This window comes from Zalophus californianus, chromosome 4 (assembly GCF_009762305.2).
Source record: "Zalophus californianus isolate mZalCal1 chromosome 4, mZalCal1.pri.v2, whole genome shotgun sequence".
Taxonomy (NCBI): Eukaryota; Metazoa; Chordata; class Mammalia; order Carnivora; family Otariidae; genus Zalophus; species Zalophus californianus.
In genome coordinates this window covers 105,319,621-105,343,408 of record NC_045598.1, presented here as the reverse complement: position 1 = coordinate 105,343,408, position 23,788 = coordinate 105,319,621, and the positions used below count along the sequence as shown (strand labels likewise).

Genomic DNA, 23,788 nt, shown 5'->3' with positions numbered 1-23,788 from the left:
ACTGTAGAAAGTTCTACTGGTCAGTTCTGTTCTAATGATTTCCCTCATCCCCAACTCTCACCAAGTATTAAATTACTTATATTTCTACTCAGTCCTCATTAGGCACTAAAATGATAACTAGAGGGGTGCCTGGCTGGCTCAGTCAGTAAAGCATGTGACTCTTGATCTCAGGGTCATGAGTGTGAGCCCCATATTAGGGGCAGAAATTATTTTATTTATTTTAAGTAGGCTCCATGCCCAATGTGGGGCTCAAACTCACCACCTCGAGATCAAGAGTCACATGCTCTCCTGACTGAGCCAGCCAGGTGCCCTGCTAGAGATTACCCCCCCAATTATATATATATAAAACTAAATTTTGAAGTGTATGCCTCTCCAATTAGCTTAGAAACTCATCTTTTTGTCTCAATGTTCAGTACATAAATAGGGCTCAATAAATATCTATTGAATTGACAAGAGCCTCGAGCCCATTCCCAGAGAGGGTCAGGTCCCCGACAGCGCAAAAAAGGCAAAGAACACACATAAGAAGAATTTATGTGGGCCAGAAACAGGAATCCAAGAAATCTTCACACCCTGTATCAAACAAGGTATAGACGCTCAATGGAAAGGTTGAACACTGCCCCTTGGGAAGCCTGAGCACCTCCCAAAGTGGTCCAGAACTGAAAGTAAACTCTAAAGTTCAAGTTTTATGATAGTTTTTGTGCAAAGGCTTAGGATATCAAGAAATGAGACACAATGTGGAGAATAATACCAACCAAGGGGACAGAACTATCCCCTCCCGGAGTAAAATGAAAGGGTTCCACCCAGACACACCTTTTTATACGTCGTCTCTCCTGAGGAATCAACACCTCGGTGGCCTATTTTCTTGATGGGCATGCCAGAGGCATAAGGCACCTGGAAAAAGAAGAGTCAAAATTAGCACATGATCCCCATGTAAAACACCATACAGCTACCGTGATGGTACCTTAAAACAAACTGAACACTCAACCCACCCGTTCTAGGTTAAGAACATTTTATAAAATCTTCACAACACCCACACAGCTTTAGTGTTGTTTCCCAATGAATTAATTGGCTAAAAGAACACAGAAAATTCCAAGGGACACATATTTCACTTTTGATCCTAAAAAAAAAAAGGACATAAAAAAATGAGTTACATTAAGGAAAAGTAGAAACAAGAGAACTATGAAACAGCCTACTTTTTTCACCAGCTTTCTTCAGAAACTTCTACCCCTCTAACCTTCAACCTGACATGAACACTACCTGCTCCAAGTGCATTCACCAGTAAAAATGATCTAGCCACTCACAAATACAAGTACTGCAAGCCTGGGAATTAAAAAGCTGAGGCAATAAGATGACTCCTCTGAGATAGAAGCCCTCGGGTGTCTTGAAGAGATTCCTGGGAACATGATATGGCTTTGTTTTCCACCCACAGGATTGCCCCTGAAATAAGGAAGGAGTAATACCGGTAGAGTGGAGCTTAGAAGGCTATTCCCCACATCAAGATGAAGCACAAAAGACGCAAAGGTATTCTTCATGATGTCAGTACTCATTAAGTTAATAAGCCAGAGGCAAAAAGGCCAGTGTAAATAGAGTGCATGATCCTAGGGCCTGATATTCAAGTTCTACTCTTCTTGCTAAGGCCCTTAATGTCAGAAAACCCTCAATATATCATCTCAAAGATCTTGGAAGAGGTTCTAAGAGAAAAACCTAAAATCCCAGGCCGAAGAGGGCCTGCATTCTGAAATTCTGTCACAAAACCCAGGAGAGAGGCAAGAAATAAGAAGAAGTTTGGGAAATACTGAATAAGAATAAAGGTAAGCAAATGGAAGATATTCTGCACAGAAAAGAAAAACTTAGGAAACTAACATCTGTTTGGTTAAAAGAAGTTCTTCAAATTCACCGAAGCTATGCAACCAGGAGGCAGTAACAGCAAAACCAAAGAAGGGGCTTTAGTGCCAGATTGTGTGGGTTTTAATCCCAGCCTTATTAATTGTGTGACCTTGGGCAAGTTACAGAGCCTCTAATCCTCACTCTACTTATCTGTAAAACATGGATAGCAATGGTACTTAGCTCACAGGAGTGTTTACGAGATTAAATAAGAATAAAGGATACTTAAATTATTACTCTTTGGTACACTACATTTGATACATTAAAAAAATGTTCAATCAATTACTATTGACTTATTATAATAATCAAAGCTATTAATTAATATCTATAATAAACTATAACAAAAGTAGTTGTATAGGGACACCTGGGTGGCTCAGTCGGTTAAGCGTCTGCCTTTGGCTCAGGTCATGATCCCAGGGTCCTGGGATCCAAATCCTGCATTGGGCTCCTTGCTCAGCAGGGAGCCTGCTTCTCCCTCTGCCTGCCGCTCCCCCTGCTTGTGCTCTCTCTCTCTCTGACAAATAAATATTAAAAACAAAAAAAAAGCAGATGTATAATCTCTAGCTTACCAAAGAGATATAAGAATCCCGCCTAGCTTCCAAGATCCAAGTGGGGGGAAAATAAAGATGTCATAAACAGGTATCCTTCTATCCCAGAATTAAAGTTTCAGAAATATGGTATCAGTATCAAACTCACCTCAGACGCCATGGATCTCTTGATTCCTGATGCTGTTAAAAGAATAAACAAAATACAATCAGAAGTGTACACACACACACTAGTGCCCACAATTTCTATCAAGCACACTGAAACAACTGGGGTTTGAGTCCAACTAAACCTGACAATGAGCTCCTGCCTCTTGCTCTGTGATACTAAATCCTTTTGGATAGGGATTTTAAATATCCCTTCCTCTTCTCCCTCCATATTCACAGAACCCTTATGCATATTCCATTCCTGTTCTAGTCCCTTTTCTTATTCCATTCTTCATATTTTTTTCCAGGAAATATATCTGTTCTTGATACATTTAACCATCAGAGTCAAGAGGGTCTCATTTGATACCATGGCTGAAAGAGAAAGGGCATAAGAAATACCCAGGACTCATTGGAGAGTCTAGGACTTAATAATTTTTCCTGTACAGCTAAAAAGGTAAGAACTTTCAGAGCTTTTCTATGGTGCTTTACTCCTCTATGAATTATTTCAGAAAAAAGGTAAAGAGTTGATCTATGGAGATAAAGCACCTAAGGATGAGAAAATACAATGTCAAAATAATGAAGATTCTGCATCCCTACCTCCTCATCTTGATTTCTGCTGTAAACTCAACAGGAATTTGTTGGCATTTACTTACTTACTAAAGTGAGTTTTACTTACCAAATATTCAATCAGTGCAGATGTGTAAGATAAGTGTGTGATTCAATCTCGTAAGTATTATGGCTTTTATCCATTTAAATTTAGGAAAGATAAATATGTTTATAAAGTGACTAAAGGAATATATCTGTAGAAAATCTACTCTGAAAGGTTAAATCAATTCTCAAGGGTTTGCCATCCCCATAACCTTCATCAATGATCACACTGGAGACACATGACCACTCAGGAAGACAGACTGTCCCTGTCCCCCCACCCTTCATATTGGAAAATGTTGACTTTTATCTTCAAAGACTATGATACATACCTTCAATCTAATTCTAACGAATTCAAAGAGAATAAAGATTAGCCATATTAAAGAAAATTAAAAAGAGGAGCCTAATGGGATGGATCTCCAATAATACCCTAGCAGGAAGATCCCAGTTTCAGTGTATGTATACGCTGGATTAATGATGAGGCAGCAACAGCAACACATGGGATTAAGGGCAATAAGGTGAAGCTCTAATTATGATTGTTTAAGACAAATAATCAAGGGCCCTGAGAATTTCAGAATATAGCTGGGCTCAGAGGAAAGGTTGTGATAATAGCCCTTAGTCGTTGAGAGGCCACAGACCAAATATTTCTGTTACCAGTAAGCAGAGCAGCAAAATTTCCTTCCCTACAGTGAGTCAGGGTAGCAAAAAATGGGGAACAGATGGTTTTCATTCCTCTTCCCAAAATAGGAGGCAATGGAAATGTCATCTAGCTGTTAGGAAGATCTGCTGCATAAAATGACCCAGAAAATTGGAAAACCAGAAAAGCCCAATAATCTACACCCTTTATAGATGCTTCATCTTCAATTAGATCAACTTCAGCTGGGTAAAAAACGAGGTAAATTAGTACTGGAATCCCAAGCTAAAGATTCCAAGGAACAATAGCCAGGATAACCCAGATTTATGACTAAAACGGCTACTGACTTACTATAAAATTTAAGGTGTCCATCAACAAAGGAAAAAAGGTCTCAGCTTTTATTTTTTTTTAAGATTTATTTATTTATTTGATAGAGCGAGCAAGCACAACTAGGCAGAGCAGCAGGCAGAGGAAAAGCAGGCTCCCCAATGAGCGGAGAGCCCAATATGAGGCTTTATCCCAGGACCCTGGAATGATGACTTGAGCTGAAGGCAGACGCTTAACCGACTGAGCCACCCAGGCGCCCCAAGGTCTAACCTTTTATGTCTTAACAACCTTTTAGCCAGGAGTCAACATGCTGAGCTATTTAAAAAATCAGAAGACCTGGGTTCAAATCTGTTAGATCAGGCAAATTGTTCTCTATGCTTAACTAAAAAATGAACCTATATTAGAAGCCTTACAGGGGCACCTGAGTGGCTCAGTTGTTAAGTGCCTACCTTTGGCTCAGGTCATGATCCCAGGGTCCTGGAATGGAGTTCGGCATCAGGCTCCCTGCTCATCAGGAAGTGTGCTTCTCCTTCTCCCCCCACCCATCCCCCCATGCTGGTGCTCTCTCTCTCAAATAAGTAAAATCTTAAAAAAAAAAAAAAGGCTTATGTAGGGGCCCCTGGGTGGCTGGGTCAGTTAAGCATCTGATTCTTGATCTCAGCTCAAGTCTTGATCTTAGGATTGTCGGTTCAAGCTCCACATTGTGGAGAGCCTACATCATTAAAAAAGTTTTGCGGGTGCCTGGGTAGCTCAGTCTGTTAAGCGTCTGCCTTATGGCTCTGGTCGTGATCCCAGCATCCTGGGATTGAGCCCTCATCAAGCTCCCTGCTCAGCAGGGAGTCTGCTTCTCCCTCTTCCTCTGCTCCTCCCCTACACTTGTGCTCTCTCTCACTCTTTCTCAAATAAACAAAATCTTTAAAAAAAAAGTCTTATGTAAAGATTAGATGTGATAAGCTAAATCAAATGGACCATAACGTGCTATACAAATATATTCTTTCTATGTGATTTCTAAAGCAAGAGTAAAGTTGGGCTCACAGCAAGGCTTAATGTTCAATTACCTAGACCCTCAAGGAATTTTAATTAGCATCTCAAATTACTTGGCTCCTCCCAAACCCCTGAGCGGCCCCACCAATACCACACCCTCCTGCAAGTGCACACATGCAACTACAGAATCACTGATTCTCACTGAGAAAATCAGTATGCTTTCAGTTGAGAAGACAAACACTGATTCTGGACTCCTTGGTCAGTGTTTGGCCTATCCCTTCCTTTTTTACCACAGAGGAAAAGGTTTGGAAGGGATCTGGCAGAACCAAGAAGGGCCAACATCCAGTCCTAGTCTGACAGTCCTACCTAGAAAATAACCTCCTCTATACATAAGCAGTCACTAGACAAAGTTAAACAATGGAGAAAAAAGAGGCAGGTAAGTGATTTCAAGGCACAGATACCTCCCTGAAAAGCTCTATTTTGCTACCTTTCCTAGTTTTATCCCACAAACATGTAGCTCTAGGGCTGCTACACTCTTGCAAAGTACCCAGAACCAGGGTGAGAGGACTTCACTCAGTGGAATTTTGGTGCCAATTGCTTAGCTATCAGCAACTGCAAAACTGGGATTAATCCCAAGGACACTTATAGCTGAAGCAGTTAGAATGATAATGGGATCTAAATAATGATGATGATGAAGAAGGGCACCTGGGTGGTTCAGTGGATTAAGCCTCAACTCTTTTTTTTTTTTTAAGATTTTATTTATTTGTCAGAGCACGCACAAGCAGGGGAGCAGCAGGCAGAACAGGCAGAGGGAGAAGCAAGCTCCCCACTGAGCAGGGAGCCCGATGTGGGGCTCGATCCCAGGACCCTGGGTCATGACCTGAGCCAAAGGCAGACGCTTAACCGACTGAGCCACCCTGGTGTCCCATATACCTCCAACTCTTGATGTCAGCCATGATCTCAGGGTTGTGAGACAGAGCCCTGCATGGGGCTCCCCGCTCAGCACAGAGTCTGCTTGGGATTCTCTCTCCCTATGACCCTCCCCCTGCTTACGTGCACACATGCACATGCTCTCTCTCTAAATAAAATCTTTAAAAAAATATAATGATAATTAGACCAAGTAACACAGGAGGAGGAGAAGAACAAAGACCTAAGACTTATTACTCTCTTCCTTGCCTGAAGTTTTGCTCCTGGGGCACAAATCAGAGCTCCAACCTACCACAGAAGAATGGAAGGGAAGAGAAAAATACCTAGAGTTTTACCAATGTTGCTGTTAAAACCCAGGTGGTCCAGAAATCCAATGAAGAACAGAGTGACATGATCTGCTAAGGCTGGACCACTTGGTTCAAGTCTCTGCCAATGAGAAACTTTTTTTTTTGAAAGATTTTATTGATTTATTTGACAGAGAGAGACAAGACAGCGAAAGCAGGAACACAAGCAGGAGAAGTGGGAGAGGGAGAAGCAGGCTTTCCCACTAAGCAGGGAGCTCGATTTGGGGCTTGATCCCAGGACTCTGGGATCACGACCCGAGCCGAAGGCAGACGCTTAACGACTGAGTCACCCAGGTGCCCAATGAGAAACTCTCTACTGGAGAAGTCCATGAGACTGAAGAGTCAACAGCATTGTACCTGTTCACCTCATAATCAAGCTTTCTCTCCTATTAGTACAGAAGGAGGAGGAAGAGGAGCAGAGGGCAGGGGAAGGAGAAGGGAGTGCGGGAGAGAGAGAGACAAGACAAGAAGGCCAACTCAGCATGGCCACAATGGGCTTGGTAATGTCAGCCAGTCAATATTCAAGGGAAATGGGATTCATCCCTATGAATAAGACCAGAATATTGTTGGGACTGCCTGGGTGGCTCAGCTGGTTAAGTGTCTGCCTTTGGCTGCCTTCGGCTGCCTTCGGCTCAGGTCATGACCCCAGGATCCTGGGATGGAGCCCGGGTGGCTTGGGCTCTCTGCTCAGCGGGGAGTCGGCTTCTCCCTTTCTGCCTGCCCCTCCCTCCCTCGCTCCTTCCCTCCTGCCTCAAATAAATAATCTTAAAAAAAAAAAAAGACCAGAATATTGTTCAGCAGAAAGTTGGCTTTCTAGCATTTTTGCGAAAAGTATTCTCTGATAAGCATATATTATTATCTTATAATCCAAATCCACAATCCATATATATCATTCTCTTTTTGGATGGGGAAACAGAGTATAGGGCAGAGTTGTAATGTTAAAATTTACTTTACTTAGCGAAAAACCTTTCTCCTGAGAAATCAGGGACCTGCCTCTCCCACCTAAGCCAAAACTCTGAAGGATTATTAAAATTCCTACATGATCAGTCCACACCATATAGCATGTGCTATAAAAGAGGAGAGAGCACACTACCCAAGGTGGGGCTGGGTGGGTATGGAGGCTGACAGCTTGGCTTCTCCTCATTGGCTCAATTTTAACACCTCTCAATACCAGTTCAATGCTGAATTATTTCTGCTCCCCCTCCTCATTCAATTATTCAAAAACTACTGATAATCTGTTACATGTCAGGAACATTACATAAGCACTATGGACAGACAGTTTTATGTTCCTGACCTGGAGGAGCTCACAATTTTTTTCTGCATTTTTTGCCATCACTTGGGCATCTCCACATTCTCCCAGTTCTCCTTAATACTGGCTGCAAGACTAAATTGAACGGATACCTTTGTAGAAAGGGTATTTCTCTCCACTGACAAAATTTTTATTTGTATAGCACTTTAAAAGCTTACAAATGTAGCTAATTTGATCCTTAAAACAATACTACAGGGTATGGGAACCAATTAAACGAAGTACTTAAGAGATATATCCACCAAATATAATGTATGAAACTCGTTTGGATGCTGATTAGAAAAATAGTAAAGTAATGTTCGCTTTGGCAGCACATATACTGATACTGGAACTATACAGAGAAGATTAGCATGGCCACTGCGCAAGGATGACACGCAAATTCATGAAGAGTTCCATATTTTAAAAAAAGAAATTAAAAAAAAAGTAGTTTAAAAGTTTCTGAGACAAGAGCCTCAAGAGGAGAAATTAAATAACCACTATTCCGTAGATGTGATGATGCTACTGCGGTTATGTCACAAGTCCCTACCTCCCTTTGCCCCAAAATACAGTCCTTATTTGTAGAAATAACATTCTGAAGCATTTATGCTGAAATCAGATGAAGACTGGGTTTGCTTTAAAACATTCCAGGGAGTGGAAGTGGGGAAATGAAGATGAATAGATGCAACAAGCTTTGTAAAATATTGCTGCTGAGTCTAGACGATGGGCACACGGAGGTTCTTTATACGGAAAAGAAAACAAGTCTGGATAATCAAGCTTCTTCATCTGAGTTGGCTTCTTTCTGAGAGGTTTTCTCTGGTAAAAGGAAGCATCAAGATGAAGCTCTAACAGTGACATTGTTTTTATATTGCACTAAGTTGGGACTCTTGCTCATTAACAGGTCCTGGACCAAGAAACATTCTAAACAACTAGCTAATACTACAGTACTAAAAGCAAGATATGAAGCCATCACAGTCTGCATCAGAAAAAAATAATGGTTCAAATAACTTATTTTTGAGTGGGTCAAGAGATGATATAGAGCCAACCATGGCAACTCTGAACCCCAGTTCCTCTGCAGAAAGAAAATGTAAAAGCCCTAGAGAAGCAAAAACAACAACAAACCAAATCCTAGAGAAGCAAGGGTGTACTCACTTTGGTAATTTTGCTTCTAAAGATTTTATTTATTTATTTGAGAGACAGAGAGAAACAAAGAGCATGAGCAGGGGAACCGGCAGAGGGACAAGTAGACTCCTTGCTGAGTGGGAAGCCCGGGGCGGGCCTGGATCCCAGTACCCTGAGATCATGACCTGAGCTGAAGTCAGATGCTTAACTGGCTGAGCCACCCAGGCACCCATGTCACTTTGGGAATTTTTAAAAACTCTGGCCAGGCAAGCTCAGTCTGGCTGAAATCTATAGCTGCTGATGAAAGCTGATTTTTTTTAAAAAGATCTTATTTATTAATTTAAGAGAGAGAGACAGAATGGGAGGGGGAGGAGCAGAGGGAGAGGGACAAGCAGACTCTGTGCTGAGCACGGGGCTTGATTCCAGGACCCTGAGATCATGACCTGAGCTGAAATCAAGAGTCCGATGCTTAGCCCACTGAGCCACCCCAGGTGCCCCATGAAAGTTGGTTTTTAAACAAAGCAAGTTGAAAACTCAGCTCCTTCAGTCACAAATTAAGCTACTTGCCCATTGTCAAGCTAACAAATCAATAACCATTTATATTATGAAAAAAATCATTGGAAAGGGCCTTGAGATTTTTCGTCTAATCCTCTTTTTTATAAATAAACGCACAAGCATAAGCGATGTGCAAAAAAATCACAGAGCAAAGATGATGACAGAGCCAGAATGGGAATTCACATTCCTAATCCCTAATTCAACTCTTTCTTCTAAACAATCTTGTTTTCAATTTCCTGGCCACCTAAAGTCTAGGTGGGCCAAGAAAGCACCAGGGGAGCTAGAATGCTCTAAAAACTAAATAAATCTCAGAATTGCTAATAGACAGTGTGAACACATATTTTCTTTCCCTGAGGTACCCCCTTCCCTTGGGACAAGGAAATCTATTTTTCATTTTCACTGAAAGAGGATTAAGAGCAGAGTCCCTCCTTCAATTCCTCTCAATTTTTTTTTTAAGATTTATTTATTCAAGAGAGAAAGAGAGAGCATGCAAGCGAGCATGGGGGGGGGGGAGGGACAGAGGGAGAAGGAGAGAAAATCCACGCAGACTTGGCACTGAGCATGGAGCCCGACGCAAGGCTCGACCTCACGACCTGAGCCGAATACTTAACCAACTGCACCAGCCAGATACCGCCCCCCCCCCACCCCCCCGGCATCAGTCTTAAGTTAACAATAATGACAACTCTGTTCCTCTGGCAATAGTCATCAATGTTACTGGCAAAAATAGTAGGAAAATACCTTTCACTTCTTTTAGTGAGTTTATCCTTGTTCTGAACCAAATAATGCCTGTATTCTAGAGCAGCAGAAATTTCTTTCAAGTCTGATTCTTGAAAAAGCAGTTTCACAGTTTTATAGATGTTAAGGTCCTCACTAGTAGAAAGTACCTTTTTGTCTTTGTAATAAAATATCAACAACTTTAACAGAGAAAGTTTGACAGAGGAAAAAAAGAGCTCCATTCATCTCAGGTTAAAGTTTTCTTTTCGGTGTATGTGGGACCATGACTTGCTCTGATTAAAAGCACAAAGCTCTTATGATTACTGAATTTGCAGTGGACAAAAAGAGGGCATCTGACATACAAACTCTTTTTCGTTTTAGGGATCTTAGAATTGACTGCAGAATCTGTTACCAATCCTTGGCAATTAACCTTTTTTTTTTTTTTCTGGCACATTAACTTCTAAAATATTTGCTAAAAGACTGAAAGAATCAGTAACTCCACATATTATGCACAGAAGAGCTCAGAATTCTGTTGTCTTTCTAGGAGAGCCAAGGTCAGAAGGGGAAATTGTCTTCTGTACTATTCTCTCCTTCACCAAGGAGTCCTGGTTCAGTCAGTACCCATTCAATAACAAACAGTTAATCTGGTTTAAAATCAAGTTAGTTCACACACAGTCTACCAGATTAGTCAGGGGAGCAATAACAGCATAGTGGGCAGAAATGTGGGCTCTGAAATCAGAACACCTACATTTGAATACTAAATCACCACTTACTAACTAGGCAACCTTGGACAAGTTAGTTGAAACTCTCTAGGCCTTGGTTACCTCATCTATATAATGGAGAAATAACATGTTCCTCATAGGGTTGTTAAGAGAATTAAGTAAGTCATGTACAGCACTTAACATATAATAAATGCTTACAAATACTATCACTTATTATTATCATTATGAATTATGAAACCTATCTATAGGATGGGAAGGGTCAGGGGAAATGAGAGATGCAGCAGAAAGGGAAAAGAAGAGTTGAGACTCATTTACTGAAACAAAAGGAAATGAAGTTATAGGAAGACTTTGAGAGAGACAAAAGGTAGTCAATTGATTCATATTATACTGTGGAACTGTGAGAAAAGAAACTTCTGTGTTACAATAGCATCTTTCTTGGGGAGGGCAGAGAGAAATGGGAGCTAATGTCAAATAATGCTTGCAAGACATCCACAGCCTTCTCAGAAGAAGGCCATGTACTACCACTACAAAAAGTCTGCAATTGTTATGGGGAAGAGGAGTTGGCTTCTAGTTACTGCAAGGAGCTCATGCTTCTTCAGCACAGATACACATCAGATCTACCTCTCTTACGGTTGACCCCACAGCACAGAAAGTTGAAACCTAAATGAGGAAAAACAGAAAGTTATCACTTACTTTTGGGGTTCTACTTGCTTACAGCAGAATAAGCATATTAAAAAAAAAAACTCTGAAATTTAAAATTACGAACAGGACCTAACCTGATCCCCAGCACCATACTGTGAAATGTAAAATGATTTTTTTGTAGTTCTAGGTAAACGTCCAAAAAACAAGAGGAAAAGTTCTGGCAGAAAAATTCCAAGACTGGTCACAAAATTTGTAAGCCAAATCATTTCACCCTGGAGTGATTTCATATTGGCAAAAAATTTTCAGGTACAAAATTCCTTTGCATACAGGCATCTACCCTTTCAAAAAATAATGCGTGTACATCTTATTTGAGGGTCTTCCATTCTTGAGGGTAATTTGGCAATATCTAGCAAGAAGTCTTAAAAACATACATGTACAATTTGACCCAGAAGTGGGAATTTATTCTAAAGAAATAATCAAGTGGGCAAAAATGTATATACAAAGATATTTACTGCAGCATTATATAAAAAACTATTATTGGATAGATACTGTAACTGGAAAGAATCTAAATGAACAAAAAGAGATTGGTGACATAAATCTAGCCATAAAATAGAATACATAAACCATTATTTTTATGTATATTTAATGGATAGGATGCGGAAAAGGGTAAAAAAATTATAGTACCATATTTTGTAAAACACTTACCTATAAGTTCACTCATATTATTTATACACATTGAAAAGGTCCAAAAGATTATATGTCAAAATGTTTAAGTATAACTATCTTGAATAGTGGAATTAGGTTGATTTTCTAACTTTACAGATATCTATTTTTCCCTATCTATGTAAATTTTATATAAAAAAAATTACATCAATAATTTAGCAATTAAGGAAAAGAGATACACAGGGATGACTTTATTGTTGTGCTCTTTGCTATATACTCCATTTTTCGCAGTAAACCACTACTCGACAGTCCTACATATACAGACCAACATCACTCCCACCCATTAACTCAAGCTCATTACAATCATATTATGCTGCTGCAGAGAGATACTAGAAGAAAAAAATGTAAAAAGAAAATGTCCAGAATACTGCTGACAATCCCAAGCTACAAATACGCATGACTCCTCTACACTCACTCTTTCTCTACCACATATTACTTTGAGATGCTTGTACAACCTGAAACAAACTTTCATCAGCACATATAAGAGATTCTCTCTGAAGAGGTTTACCTTTCATGTCCTCCAGAACATCAATATTCTCCTATAAAACAGGGATACCTAATTTCAGCGTATCTCCTGGATACCAAAGCCCTGAAAGATATAAAAGATCTATCTGCTAAATTATGAAAATAAGCTGGGAAACCTTTAATGTTACTAAAATAATTTCAAAGCAGCTGAACCAGTCAAGTGCCAAAATGGAAACGACCCAATTGATTCTTGCTAAAATACAACAATGAATCATCACACCACGTCACAGAATATTTTTCTGAGTAACTCCATCCTAGTCTTAAGGAAGGACTCCATTTTGGTCCTTGGCCCCACCCTAAATTGTGTTTCTAATGAAAAAGGTACTGGAGGGGCTGGTTTCTTGGCAAAACACCACTGTGACTCTCCATACATTTGCTTGCTACTATTGAACGACAGGAGATTAAGATTCACCACTGAGGGGAGGGAGGAAATGAAGAGGAAGGGAAAAATCATCAATGTAATTCCGAGAAGTGTAAAAAAGGCAAACTTCAGAGGGCAATGAGTTGGCTTTAAAAGAGGAGAAAATTGAAATAAAGATATTTCCAAACTGTAAAAACCTCCGAAATAAGAGTTGTTTTTCCCCCCAGTATGTGGAACAAAACAGAATTGGCCTTAGTACCAGAGCCTCTCCCTGCACTTTCAGAGCAGAAGCATTTCCGTCGGAGATGAAATGACATCATCCACCAGATGAGAAACTAACAGGCAGTGTGTGACTGACTTCAATGTTTGAAGTACACATATAATTTGGGGATGCTAGAGGCTGGCCGGATGTGCATTCCTCAGACAACTGGAGTTTTGCCTGGGCAGGTCGGAGAGAAGCAATCCCAGAGACCCAGCTCAATACTACCGCATAAATGTGTCAATAATACCTACACAGAGCACAAAGCGATATAAGCAGACTTTTGGGAAACAAAATGCTAACTCTTAGGGGTTCTCTTGGTTGATCACACTGACAGCCAGAGGTTTTAAAAGGAAAAAAAAAAAAAAGCAAAAGCAAAAACCCACACAAAACAAAACACAAACACAGTCAGCCCAGTTATCTGCGGCACTATCTGAAGCAATCTCTTTTGTCCTTGTTACCTTGAAATACTGAAAGCCATTTTAACCATACCCCTGCAGGTAGGAGGCACAATATGTTCTTCAAATGAAAATACTCAGAAATGTCTGAAATATCAGCCTACCTCCTGAGAAGTAGTGCTGAGTACTCAAAAACTTAGTGTTTAGAAACAAACAAATAAGTACCATCATTACATCCTCCATAAGGACTAAACCAAGCCAATTAAGAGAACCAAGCCACATCCCAGAGAAAAACTAAATTTTGTTTCCTAGCAATTGTCAAGTTTTCCTAAGGATCTTCTAGGAAAAAGTCAGGACAAAGATGCTTCTAGAAACAAAAGCTCCAAAGCAATCTGATCTACCAGTCCTGGGGTCACCTCAGATAACAGCCAACTAAGCAGCAAGGAATGAGCCACAAGTTTATTAAGACTCATCCTTTTCTTTTTTTTAAACTAAGACTCATCTTGATAATATACGACCTCAATGTAACACCTCTGCCACTAGTAATAAGCTCCCGAGGTTAATTAAAATATCTCTACATTTCCCTTTTGTGATAAACTTTTGCTTCTACAAGGCATATTTCATGGTTCTCAGGTCTCAAATATGTATCTCTTGGCACTAAAACTTTGATCGAAAATATGGAAGGAAAAAAAAAAAGTCTTCTTTAAAAGACCTGAGTCTCAGGGCACCTGAGTGGCTCAGTCCGTTAAGCCTCTGCCTTCGGCTCAGGTCATGATCCCAGGGGCCTGGGATCGAGCCCCTCATTGGGCTTCCTGCTCAGTGGGGAGCCTGCTTCTCCCTCTCTCTCTGCTGCTCCCCCTGCTTGTGCTCTCTCTCACTCTGACAATAAATAAAATCTTAAAAAATAATAATAAATAAAAGACCTGAGTCTCCTGGATAAGCCACCCATGGCCAAGAAATATTTGAGATTTCTTGGCAAACTGCCACCTCTTATTTCCAAACCTGGCTCTATCTATCCTGAAAAAGCAATGACTCTTGCTGGATTGGAATGAACATGTTTCAGCAGAGAAAGTCTAATTTTAATTACATCATAATGAACATTAACTGCCCCAACAATGCACTTCAAGGCAATTACAAGGAACATCAGAGATATGTTACTTTTCCGTCATCCCTTTTATACAGGTTCTTGTCAATGAAAATTTAAAGTTTACCGGGCTTGTTTACCTCTACTGTGCACAGGAAAGCTACTCTGCTCTAGCTAATTATGTTTCCTAAAAAACCCCCTTCCCATCCTCTCCGTACAACTTCCTTTGCTTACCTTCCTTTGCCCACTTCCCGTTAACATCACTGATCCTTTGGTATAGTGCTTATTCTGGGTTAGTTCCATATTACTCAGTTAAGTATATAAGGCAAATAATAAGATATATTGAACTCCCTGCAAGGAACCTGCCTTACTTACTTTTTGCCAAAGTCTTCCTCAGACTCAACAGAAAAGAGCCTTTTCTCGAATCAGACGTTTGACAACTGATACATATTGTCTACAGGGGCGCCTGGCCTGGTTGGCTGTCAGTACAGCATGTGACTCTTGATCTTGTAAGTTCACGACCCATGTTGGGTATACAGATTACTTAAAAATAAAAGCTTAAAAAATATATATATTGTCTACAACCATTACAAACAGACTGGAATTTCACAGGAGGATAAACAAAAATGACTGGGAGACACAGTTTAAAAAAATGGAGAAGTTGAGGGAAAAAAGTTCACTTCAAATAGTAAACAGTAAAAAGAACGATGGAAGCTCATAGGAGATATGAACAAAACCAATCAACACATACTTAGAAACTAAACAATGCTCTTTTGATAGGAAAGGGTGGAGAAGTGAAGTGCAGTAGGGGAAATGGGCTAGGAAGGGGTTTCCTCTAGGAAATACCATCAGCCCAAACACTCTCTCTTTGAGACTGAATGGTGGGCTGGGGTTTGGAACACTGAGAAATAGAGATTCCCTCTACCAGGCTATCAGAAAATAGCATACTTCCTGAAATATACATTTATTTGTGATCAAGAAATACACCCAGGAAAAAGAAGAAACTAACAACTTTGCTCTTGCTTTCTTTATGTCAAGTCAGAACATCCAAAAATTCTAGGAAAGAAAATATCCGGCTTAAAGGATAAAATAAACACCTTCCTTCTTTATCCCCAGTTCTGTCTTTGGCCTGGTGATCTCTGTTGATCACTTCACAGGCTATAGTTTCCATTATATTATTGGAGAAAAACAGGCTAATAAAATATGTAATAACTAGTAGCTGGCACCTGTTTGAGCAAAGTTATGAAAACTTTTATATCAACCCAGAACAGCATACAGAAACTAACAAGCAAAACATATTATTTTGATATCCAAAGCTAACTTATCAGTCCATTATTACCAATTACTATCAGATACTGGATACCTAATAAATCTATATAATCATACTTGACCAGGCTTGGGCAGCCATGGCAGAAATAAATGGTTAATCAGGGGTGCCTGGGTGGCTCAGTCAGTCGAGCATCCGGCTCTTGGTTTTGCCTAAGGTCATGATCTTGGGGTCCTGGAATCCAGCCTGGCCTCGGGCTCTGTTTTCAGCGCGTTCAGCGAAGAATCTGCTTGAGAGTCTCTCTTCCCTCTACACCCCCACCCCTGCTTGTGTACACACCGCACTCTCTCACTCTCTCTCAAATAAATAAAATCTTTTTCAAAAATTTAAAAAAAGGTTAATCAAAAACAATGACATTCTGATGTCAGTTTTCTGGCAAAATCTACCAAGGGAACAAAAGAAAAAAAGAAATGTCAAAATCCCATGTAAAAAGCAAACAGAAACATTTCTACCTACTTATAAAATGTCAACCAAAATGGTACCTGGTGATATTCTGACTACATGATATTTTGTTCTATCTTTACATTTCCAAATTTCAGTTTATCACTCTAGTAAAGTGACTTAAGTTGTATTACTTCTCACTAATATGGAAGAATTGAAGGGAGAAGATCAGCCTACAAATGTTTTACACTGGATGCAAAGAACACAGACCAAAAAAACTACAAAATCCCTACCATTTGGTGTTACCAGATTAGAGCATGATTTACTGGTGAAGCTCTTCTAGAAAGAACAAAACCACCAGAATCAGGGACTGATGAGGCTGGCCCTTTGATAAAGGCCCCAAGCAAAAATGCTCAGTCCTGTGTCCTCTGCGGTTTCCCTCAGTAGTTAAGTAAAATACAGTCGGAAAGGAGCTGTAAAGTTACTTCCAAATCATTTGTGCTTATGATAAAATCATATAGGTGAAGGGTGACAATTTCAGAAATGTTCTGGTCTGAAGCAAAAAGGAACTACAGTTTCATGATCTTCTAATGTTTCAAGTGCTTTTTCCTTGGGGGAGTCACATATTGATTTTATCAAACAGCTCTTATTTCAGAGGAGCAGTATACACTTTAGCATTCTAACTTTATTTTCTAACTCCTTCAAACTTCAAATCAAGTCTCCAAAACAGAAACTCTTTACCCTCTTCCTGGTAGTAAAAAAAAGGGACTTAGTACCTGATTTTAAGCTTTTCTTTTTTTTTTTTTAAGATTTTATTTTTAAGTAATCTCTACACAGCAATGTGGGACTTGAACTTACAACCCTAAGATTGAGTCACATGCTCTACCAACTGAGCCAGCCAGGCGGCCCTGAATTTCAAGCTCCTGATAAACTAGTCAAATTACAGATAGGGAAACAGACTCTGCACAATGGTGTGACAGATGGTCATACTGTCAACAGCACCTCTTCAGGGCTAATTTTATTTTTAAGTGGTGCCACTGTCCAAAAAATAAGGATGGGGGAGAAAGCAAAAGAAGGAATAAATTTCCTTTACACACCAAACAGCTGAGACTAGATGGCAAACTGCATCAATTTTTATTAACAAAGTATAAGAACAAACACATGATGATGACTTCTCTAAGCTGATACTCATTTATAACTGCCTCCCTCAAATCCAAACATGGTAATTACTCCAATGGGAAAAGATGTCAAACGTCTCTTAGAATGTATGGTTTGATCTACCATCTGTATTTCACTTATCAGCAGTATAAAAGACCAGCTCTGCCTTGATGGTAAAATAATCCAGACAGGAACAACTGTTCTAAATAATCTGTCCTTCCTAACTTGAATGCCAAAAGATTCTGAGCCTCCGAAGGTTATGAGTGGCTTATCTGAAACATTAGTATATTTGTCCCTGAATCCTAACATTCTTATCTTGAATCTATTTTCAACATTGCCAAAGAATCTTGCCTTTCGGATTTCAGAGTTTCACCAAAATTTGAGTTCAGCTAACCATATAAGAACAATAGCTGGTTTTAGAATGGTTCCACACACACACACACACACACACACACACATCCCCACACACCCACCCACCCACCCACCCTACCTTGAATTTCTACAAGGCCAGCCTTGTTGCCTTTAACAATTTAGGAAATCATAAACCATCACTCATTCCTGTCAATGTCCTAATCCCCCTGGTACTATCACCCAGATACAGCAACACTCACCTTCAATCACAAATAAAACCCATTTTTAAAAAATTAAAATAAAAATAAACCCCATTTTTAATAGTTTTTTGGCATCAGAATCAAATATTCTATCCTCTTCAATCATATCCTTAAAATGAAATATTTTACTAAATTAAATTTACTAAGCCCAAACCTAAGTGAAAGTGCAGATACACAAATAAAGTCAACACTGTGTATCTAGACACAAAAATCCCATCAGGTTTTCAGGAATATTTACAAACAGAATTTTTCTTAATTTGTTTATCCAATTGCTTCAATATCTGTCAAAGAAGCAAAGAGGGAAGGTGTAAGAAACAAAAGTAAAAATAGGAATCTAAAACTATTTTTAAACATTTTTATACCTTGACTTCTCATATGAACACAGTAGAGTCAAGGAGCTGTAAGGTCCACTGAAACCTAATATTTTATTTTCTGGTGAAAACACAATAGGACAAAAACATTTATGCAATCTGAATTACTAATTGCCAGCCCTAGGCTGGCAGAAAACATAAAAACATAAAAATATCATACAGTGACATCTGCAAAAGATAGGAGGACTATCTGAAGCAGGAGCAGAGATGGAAGAGGAGAAAGATGTATCAATAAGTGACAAAGATGGGGCGCCTGGGTGGCTCAGTCGTGAAGCGGCTGCCTTCAGCTCAGGTCATGATCTCAGGGTCCTGGGATCGAGCCCTGCATCGGGCTCCCTGCTTCTCCCTCTCCCACTTCCCATTTGTGTTCCCTCTCTCGCTATCAAATAAATAAATAAAATCTTTAAAAAAAAAGTGACAAAGAAATACTTCCTTTACTCCTAAATCTGTCCACATGGCCAGTACTTCCATGAGATAGAGGCTGAATCAAATTTTAGGATATAAACTCATCGTTTTTAAGGTTAACGTGGTTTCTAATAAAATACCTAACTTGACAGTTAAGTTTAAGGACTACACACAACCATTGTTCTTTCTGCATTGGGGAAGGAAAGAAAAGTTTTTAAATTAAGGAACTACTCTATAAAAAAAACCTGTCATTTTACTTCATCCTTCACACTTAAAATGCAACATGAGTTGCTCTGGTCCTCTAATGCTTTACAGGAAAGGCAAAAATCACCTCTCAAGAAACTAAAAATAGATGCACATAAATAAAACTGCAGCTTATGAAGAAAGTATCTGTGACCATGTAGCCGTACTCATCCCAGCTGGAATATGAAAGGTGGAACCTTCTATTTAGCCAATTCAAAAGGCAAGGATGAAATCCCAGGCATAAGGAAACGTCAACATCTCGAGTACTGCATCCAACATCTGGCAGCCTCTCCTGTTCACAATTTAGAGGTAATAGTCGCTGTGGAAGACCAGACATTTCTGATGGAAGCTCTAGAACAGTTTCTGCCTCAATCTCCACCCCTCTCCCCACGCTTATACACATTTGCCGTCCTACACACAATCTGTTGCTTTTCTGGTGGTCTCCTGGCCCTCCCTCAATCTCCAATAGTTTCTAACTACTTTGAGCTATGTTCCCTGGCTCCATTCTCCAAGTGCCAATTTCCTGATACAGCCTAAGCATTCTTCCAGTCCATTTCCTATTATGCAATATTGCCCCACAGCACGCAGAACCACCTCCCCCAACTACACCATCCTTCCCAGGCCTAATTCCCAACATAATCTCTCTCAGCCTGTTTTTAGGGTCTTTTTTCCACCTTCCTTCAAAACGTTCCATTCCTTCTCAAAATTGGGCAGTCTAGAAATGAGAATCATCGAAGTAGGGTGTTTGATAGAACATATATGTGTGTACGAGTGCGTGCGCGTGGCGGGGGGGGGGCACTAAGTGAGAAGGAATGACGCATGAACGGGAGTCTCTAAGGAAAAAGATGTCTCAACTCCCACCCCCAACAAAATCCACAGTTCCCTAACTCCGCAGCAATCGAAAGAAAGCGTCACATAACTCTTAAACATGTTTCAACTCCATGGCTTCTCTTCCACATTTTTATCCAATTAACCCCATAACTTGGATTCCACCTGCCTCTCACACTAATTCCTCTCTCTACTTATGAAGCCTCCATTTATTTTGGTTTTCTCCGCTCCTTTCGGTTTCCCTTGTTTCCCTCTTACCCCCACCTTCAATCTCCATCCCTTCCTAACCCCACTACTTCAAGTCCCCAATTAGGTCTCCTCGAAGACAGCTAGTGTTTCTGACAGCCTCCCTTTCCTCAACCAAATCCAACCTTTCCTCAGACTCCTCCTGTCCGCCCAGAAAGCCCTATTTGAAAGCCCGGCCTCTGTCCTCCTTACCGGCAACTCCTCGGACATCCCCAGTTACAGGTGCCCTCCCAGGTCTCGCTCCCGTTCCCATCGCACAACAGTCATCAGACCCCTGTCCACGCCCCGCCCTGATTACCTGAGGACGAGGCGCCGAAAGGGATCGCGGGATCCAAGGATGAAACCCCGGCCGCCGACGGCCCAGAGGAGGCCGACGCCATCTTGGCAGCCCCCTCCCCCTCAGCGGCCTCGCTCTCTTTCAATCGAGCTCTTCCTCTTCTCCGAATCGAATTTTCTCCACGTCTCTTCCCAGAACCCGCGTTCTGCGGGCCGCCTCCCTGCCCCCTCCGGGGCCTCTCTCAGACACGTCGGGCCGGGTAGTGAAACAGCTCAGGGCCGCACCATTTGGCTGGCATAGGGGAGAACTCCCGTCTCGCACCCTCTCCGCAACTTCGACCGCTCTCCTCGGGGGCTTCTTTCCCCTTTCACAAGACAGTAGGCTCAAGCCTCTGCCAGGACCCCGCGTATGAACCTAACCACACCTAAAGAAATAAGGGGGCGTGAAAAGTCCCAACGGAACGAATGCCCCCACCCCTCCTCCCTAGGCACTGCCTGTTTATTGCCCAGCCCCACCGCTCCACTCCGGGTGGCTAGGGAAATCCGGGAACTGCGCATGCGTTGAACCTTTCCAACGTTTCAGCCCCCTCGATCGGGAAGGGAGGGAGTCCTTGAGAGCCAATCGGGGGGGCTGCTATTGGTCATATGATGCGGGCTCCCCACGCCCTAACGAATCCACCCGTGGAAGACAAGCCCTCTCCGACTGTAGACCGTCCCTACGGTGGCTCGGTGGGTCAATTTATATTCGGCTCTGCGAAAGGACCGCGTTGAGTTGCCGGAGCTCGAGGGAAGTGAAGAGTCCGCTCCGCCGCCCCGCCGCCCCTCAATTTTAGAGCCCAGGGAAGAACTCCCGACAAAAGCGCTGTTGTCACGTCAGAGATATTAAGCACTCGAATATCACAAAACATCACATGCGACTAAGTATTCTTCCGGCTTTACTGCTTTGTTTACTGTAACGTGCGCGGCCGTCTTGCCTTCCTCTGAATGACGTTAAAAACAGATCTACACTTTGCTTCAAACGCAATGCTCGCCACCATTATGGAATGCTGTAAATATCTGATAAATGAATGAATGAAGACCTGTCAGAAAGGGCCACGGAAAGTAATCAGACCTTCTTACAGTCTTCCCGCGATCCAAGCAAGCCCTTAACTACTCAACTCTGTTAATGTGTGCACCAAAGGGCATGGGGACACGATTCTAGTCTAGTGTGCGGACTAACGCTGCTCAGTTTTAACAAAGTACCCTGGAGATTGTGAACCCAGGTGGGGATCTTAAGACCTGTCTCTCCCTGATCGGACTGTAAGCAAAGACTGTTTCACTCTTGTATTTCCAGCTTCTCCTATCTGTGACTCTGCACATGGTAGAGACTCGATTATTTGTGGAATTAATAAATGAAGAGAAATGGAGGGGGGCATCTTGCTTTTGTAGCCCCCAACATGCCCTGGTTATCCTCTATCCGGGTGTCTTCCAGGTTCTAGAAAGGGAACCTAGGACCCGAAAGCCCAAACTCCCCCTGCCTATTTACCTCTGCCTTCTACGCCAATCTCATCAAGATTAAAATAATTGTTTCCCTGCTGCCACCTGCTGGATTAGTCATACTCCTTTGGGTGCTGAAGGTAGACAAACTTCACATGATTGGGTTGCCATTTCATTCCATAGCAATGGAATTGTGTGACGCTAAAGTATTTTACAATTGCCTATACCGCTCCACCCAACTAAACAGTACAGGAACTAGACTAGTGGGAGCACACTGTCTAGCACAGGATTTCGCTCATAGGTCTTCAATAAATAAATATTTGTTGAATAAATTATCCTTGTTTTCATAAAAAGCATGGAGCTGCTACCATTTCCTGAGTTATTTTAGAAATCAGCTGGTGTAGATATAAAGCTGTTTCCGATTTTAAGTTGGAAAGAGACCAATAAAGCCCTGACTCACCAAGGCAGTAGGTCAGACAGGGATCTTCTCCCTGGGATTTGATCAGTGTATTTGATTTCAGCCCTCCTGAAAAGAAATCCCTATTTTGTAGCTTCTTAGGGATCTTTGCTTCTCTTTATGTACCAGAAAATGGCTACTATTACTCCGACTACCTTGGATTGTCAGTCTGTTTACTAGTTTGTCTCCCTCCTAAGACTGAACATTTCAGGGCAAAGATTACATCTTATCCATTTTTAGATCTCAAGCATCTAGAATCGTGCCTGGCACAAAGTAGGTGCATAATACATGTCTCCTGAATATATGAATGGATGAAGGCAAAGTTCAAAAAGTGGGGCTAGGGGCGTTTCCCATCTTTTCTCCCATACCTTGTCTCTGCCTCCACTCCCACTCAATCCCTGGGGTGTCCTCTGAGTCATAGAACCACTCTTCCCCAGTAACATTCCTGGCATAGCAGAACTGGGGTGACGTGGCAGGGTGTGGAAGCAGAGGCAAAGCAGGACATGCTGGCTTGGTGCCCCCAAGGAAATTGAAAAGAGAGTTCAACATATACTTTGGAAAATCTGGCGATCTCAAAATAGGGCCCATATACAAACTTAGCAGAAATAATGTGTGTGTGCGCGTGCGCGCGCGCACACACACACACACACACACACACACACACGCACGCACACACAGCTTTATTAAAGTGACCTTCATGTCTTAGAACAGTTCCTAAAGTCGGAATGGAGGGGCTAGGGGCAGGCAAGATCAACCTAGATGCAAAATAAGAGGATGAGTGTCTTATTCATTCAATTAGTCATTCATTCATTCATTCATTGAATTGACATTATTTAGCTCCCACTATGCCCTAGGCACTGTGAGAATTCCTGGTATACACAGATGAAGATAAAGTCCCTGCGCTCAAAAAGGTACCAGGCTAATGTGGTAGACATATAAATCATTAGAATAAAATGTAATAGCTGCCATCATAGAGCACATACAGGTACTATGGTTTGACAACCATATTTTCAGAATAAAAGATGGGAGGAGAAGTTGATACAGGGTCTTGACAATACCAGACTGTTTGATATTGGAACTACTCTGGAGAATTGAGGAGGCATGACCTCCATGGTTATGGAAACTGTGCCAGGAAGCGAGGTGGGTGAGTGAGAAGACTTCACCATCCCATAGAACCAGAATTTTGCC

The 23,788-nt window shown here is 41.3% G+C and overlaps 1 protein-coding gene and 1 non-coding gene across 8 annotated transcripts in view; one reads left to right on the top strand and one right to left on the bottom strand.

Annotated features, from left to right (window-relative positions):
* The window catches only part of PIP5K1A (phosphatidylinositol-4-phosphate 5-kinase type 1 alpha), a 37,824-nt gene extending 16,616 nt beyond the window's left edge, over nt 1-21,208 (bottom strand). For 2 of the 7 annotated variants that reach the window (XM_027581721.1, XM_027581770.1), the window contains exons 1-4: nt 20,690-21,206; nt 11,451-11,489; nt 2,581-2,612; nt 811-891 (exon numbers count right to left, since the gene is read on the bottom strand). In XM_027581721.1, coding sequence (XP_027437522.1) covers nt 811-891; nt 2,581-2,612; nt 11,451-11,489; nt 20,690-20,771 — 234 coding nt within the window. In that variant the 5' untranslated portion in view covers nt 20,772-21,206. The other 5 variants (XM_027581754.1, XM_027581761.1, XM_027581730.1 and 2 more) reach the window with 5 other exon arrangements.
* On the top strand, nt 8,038-8,142 carry LOC113917173. The gene has a single exon (XR_003518151.1). It is a non-coding gene; the product is annotated as a U6 spliceosomal RNA (small nuclear RNA).
* Nucleotides 21,209-23,788: the final 2,580 nt, after the last annotated feature.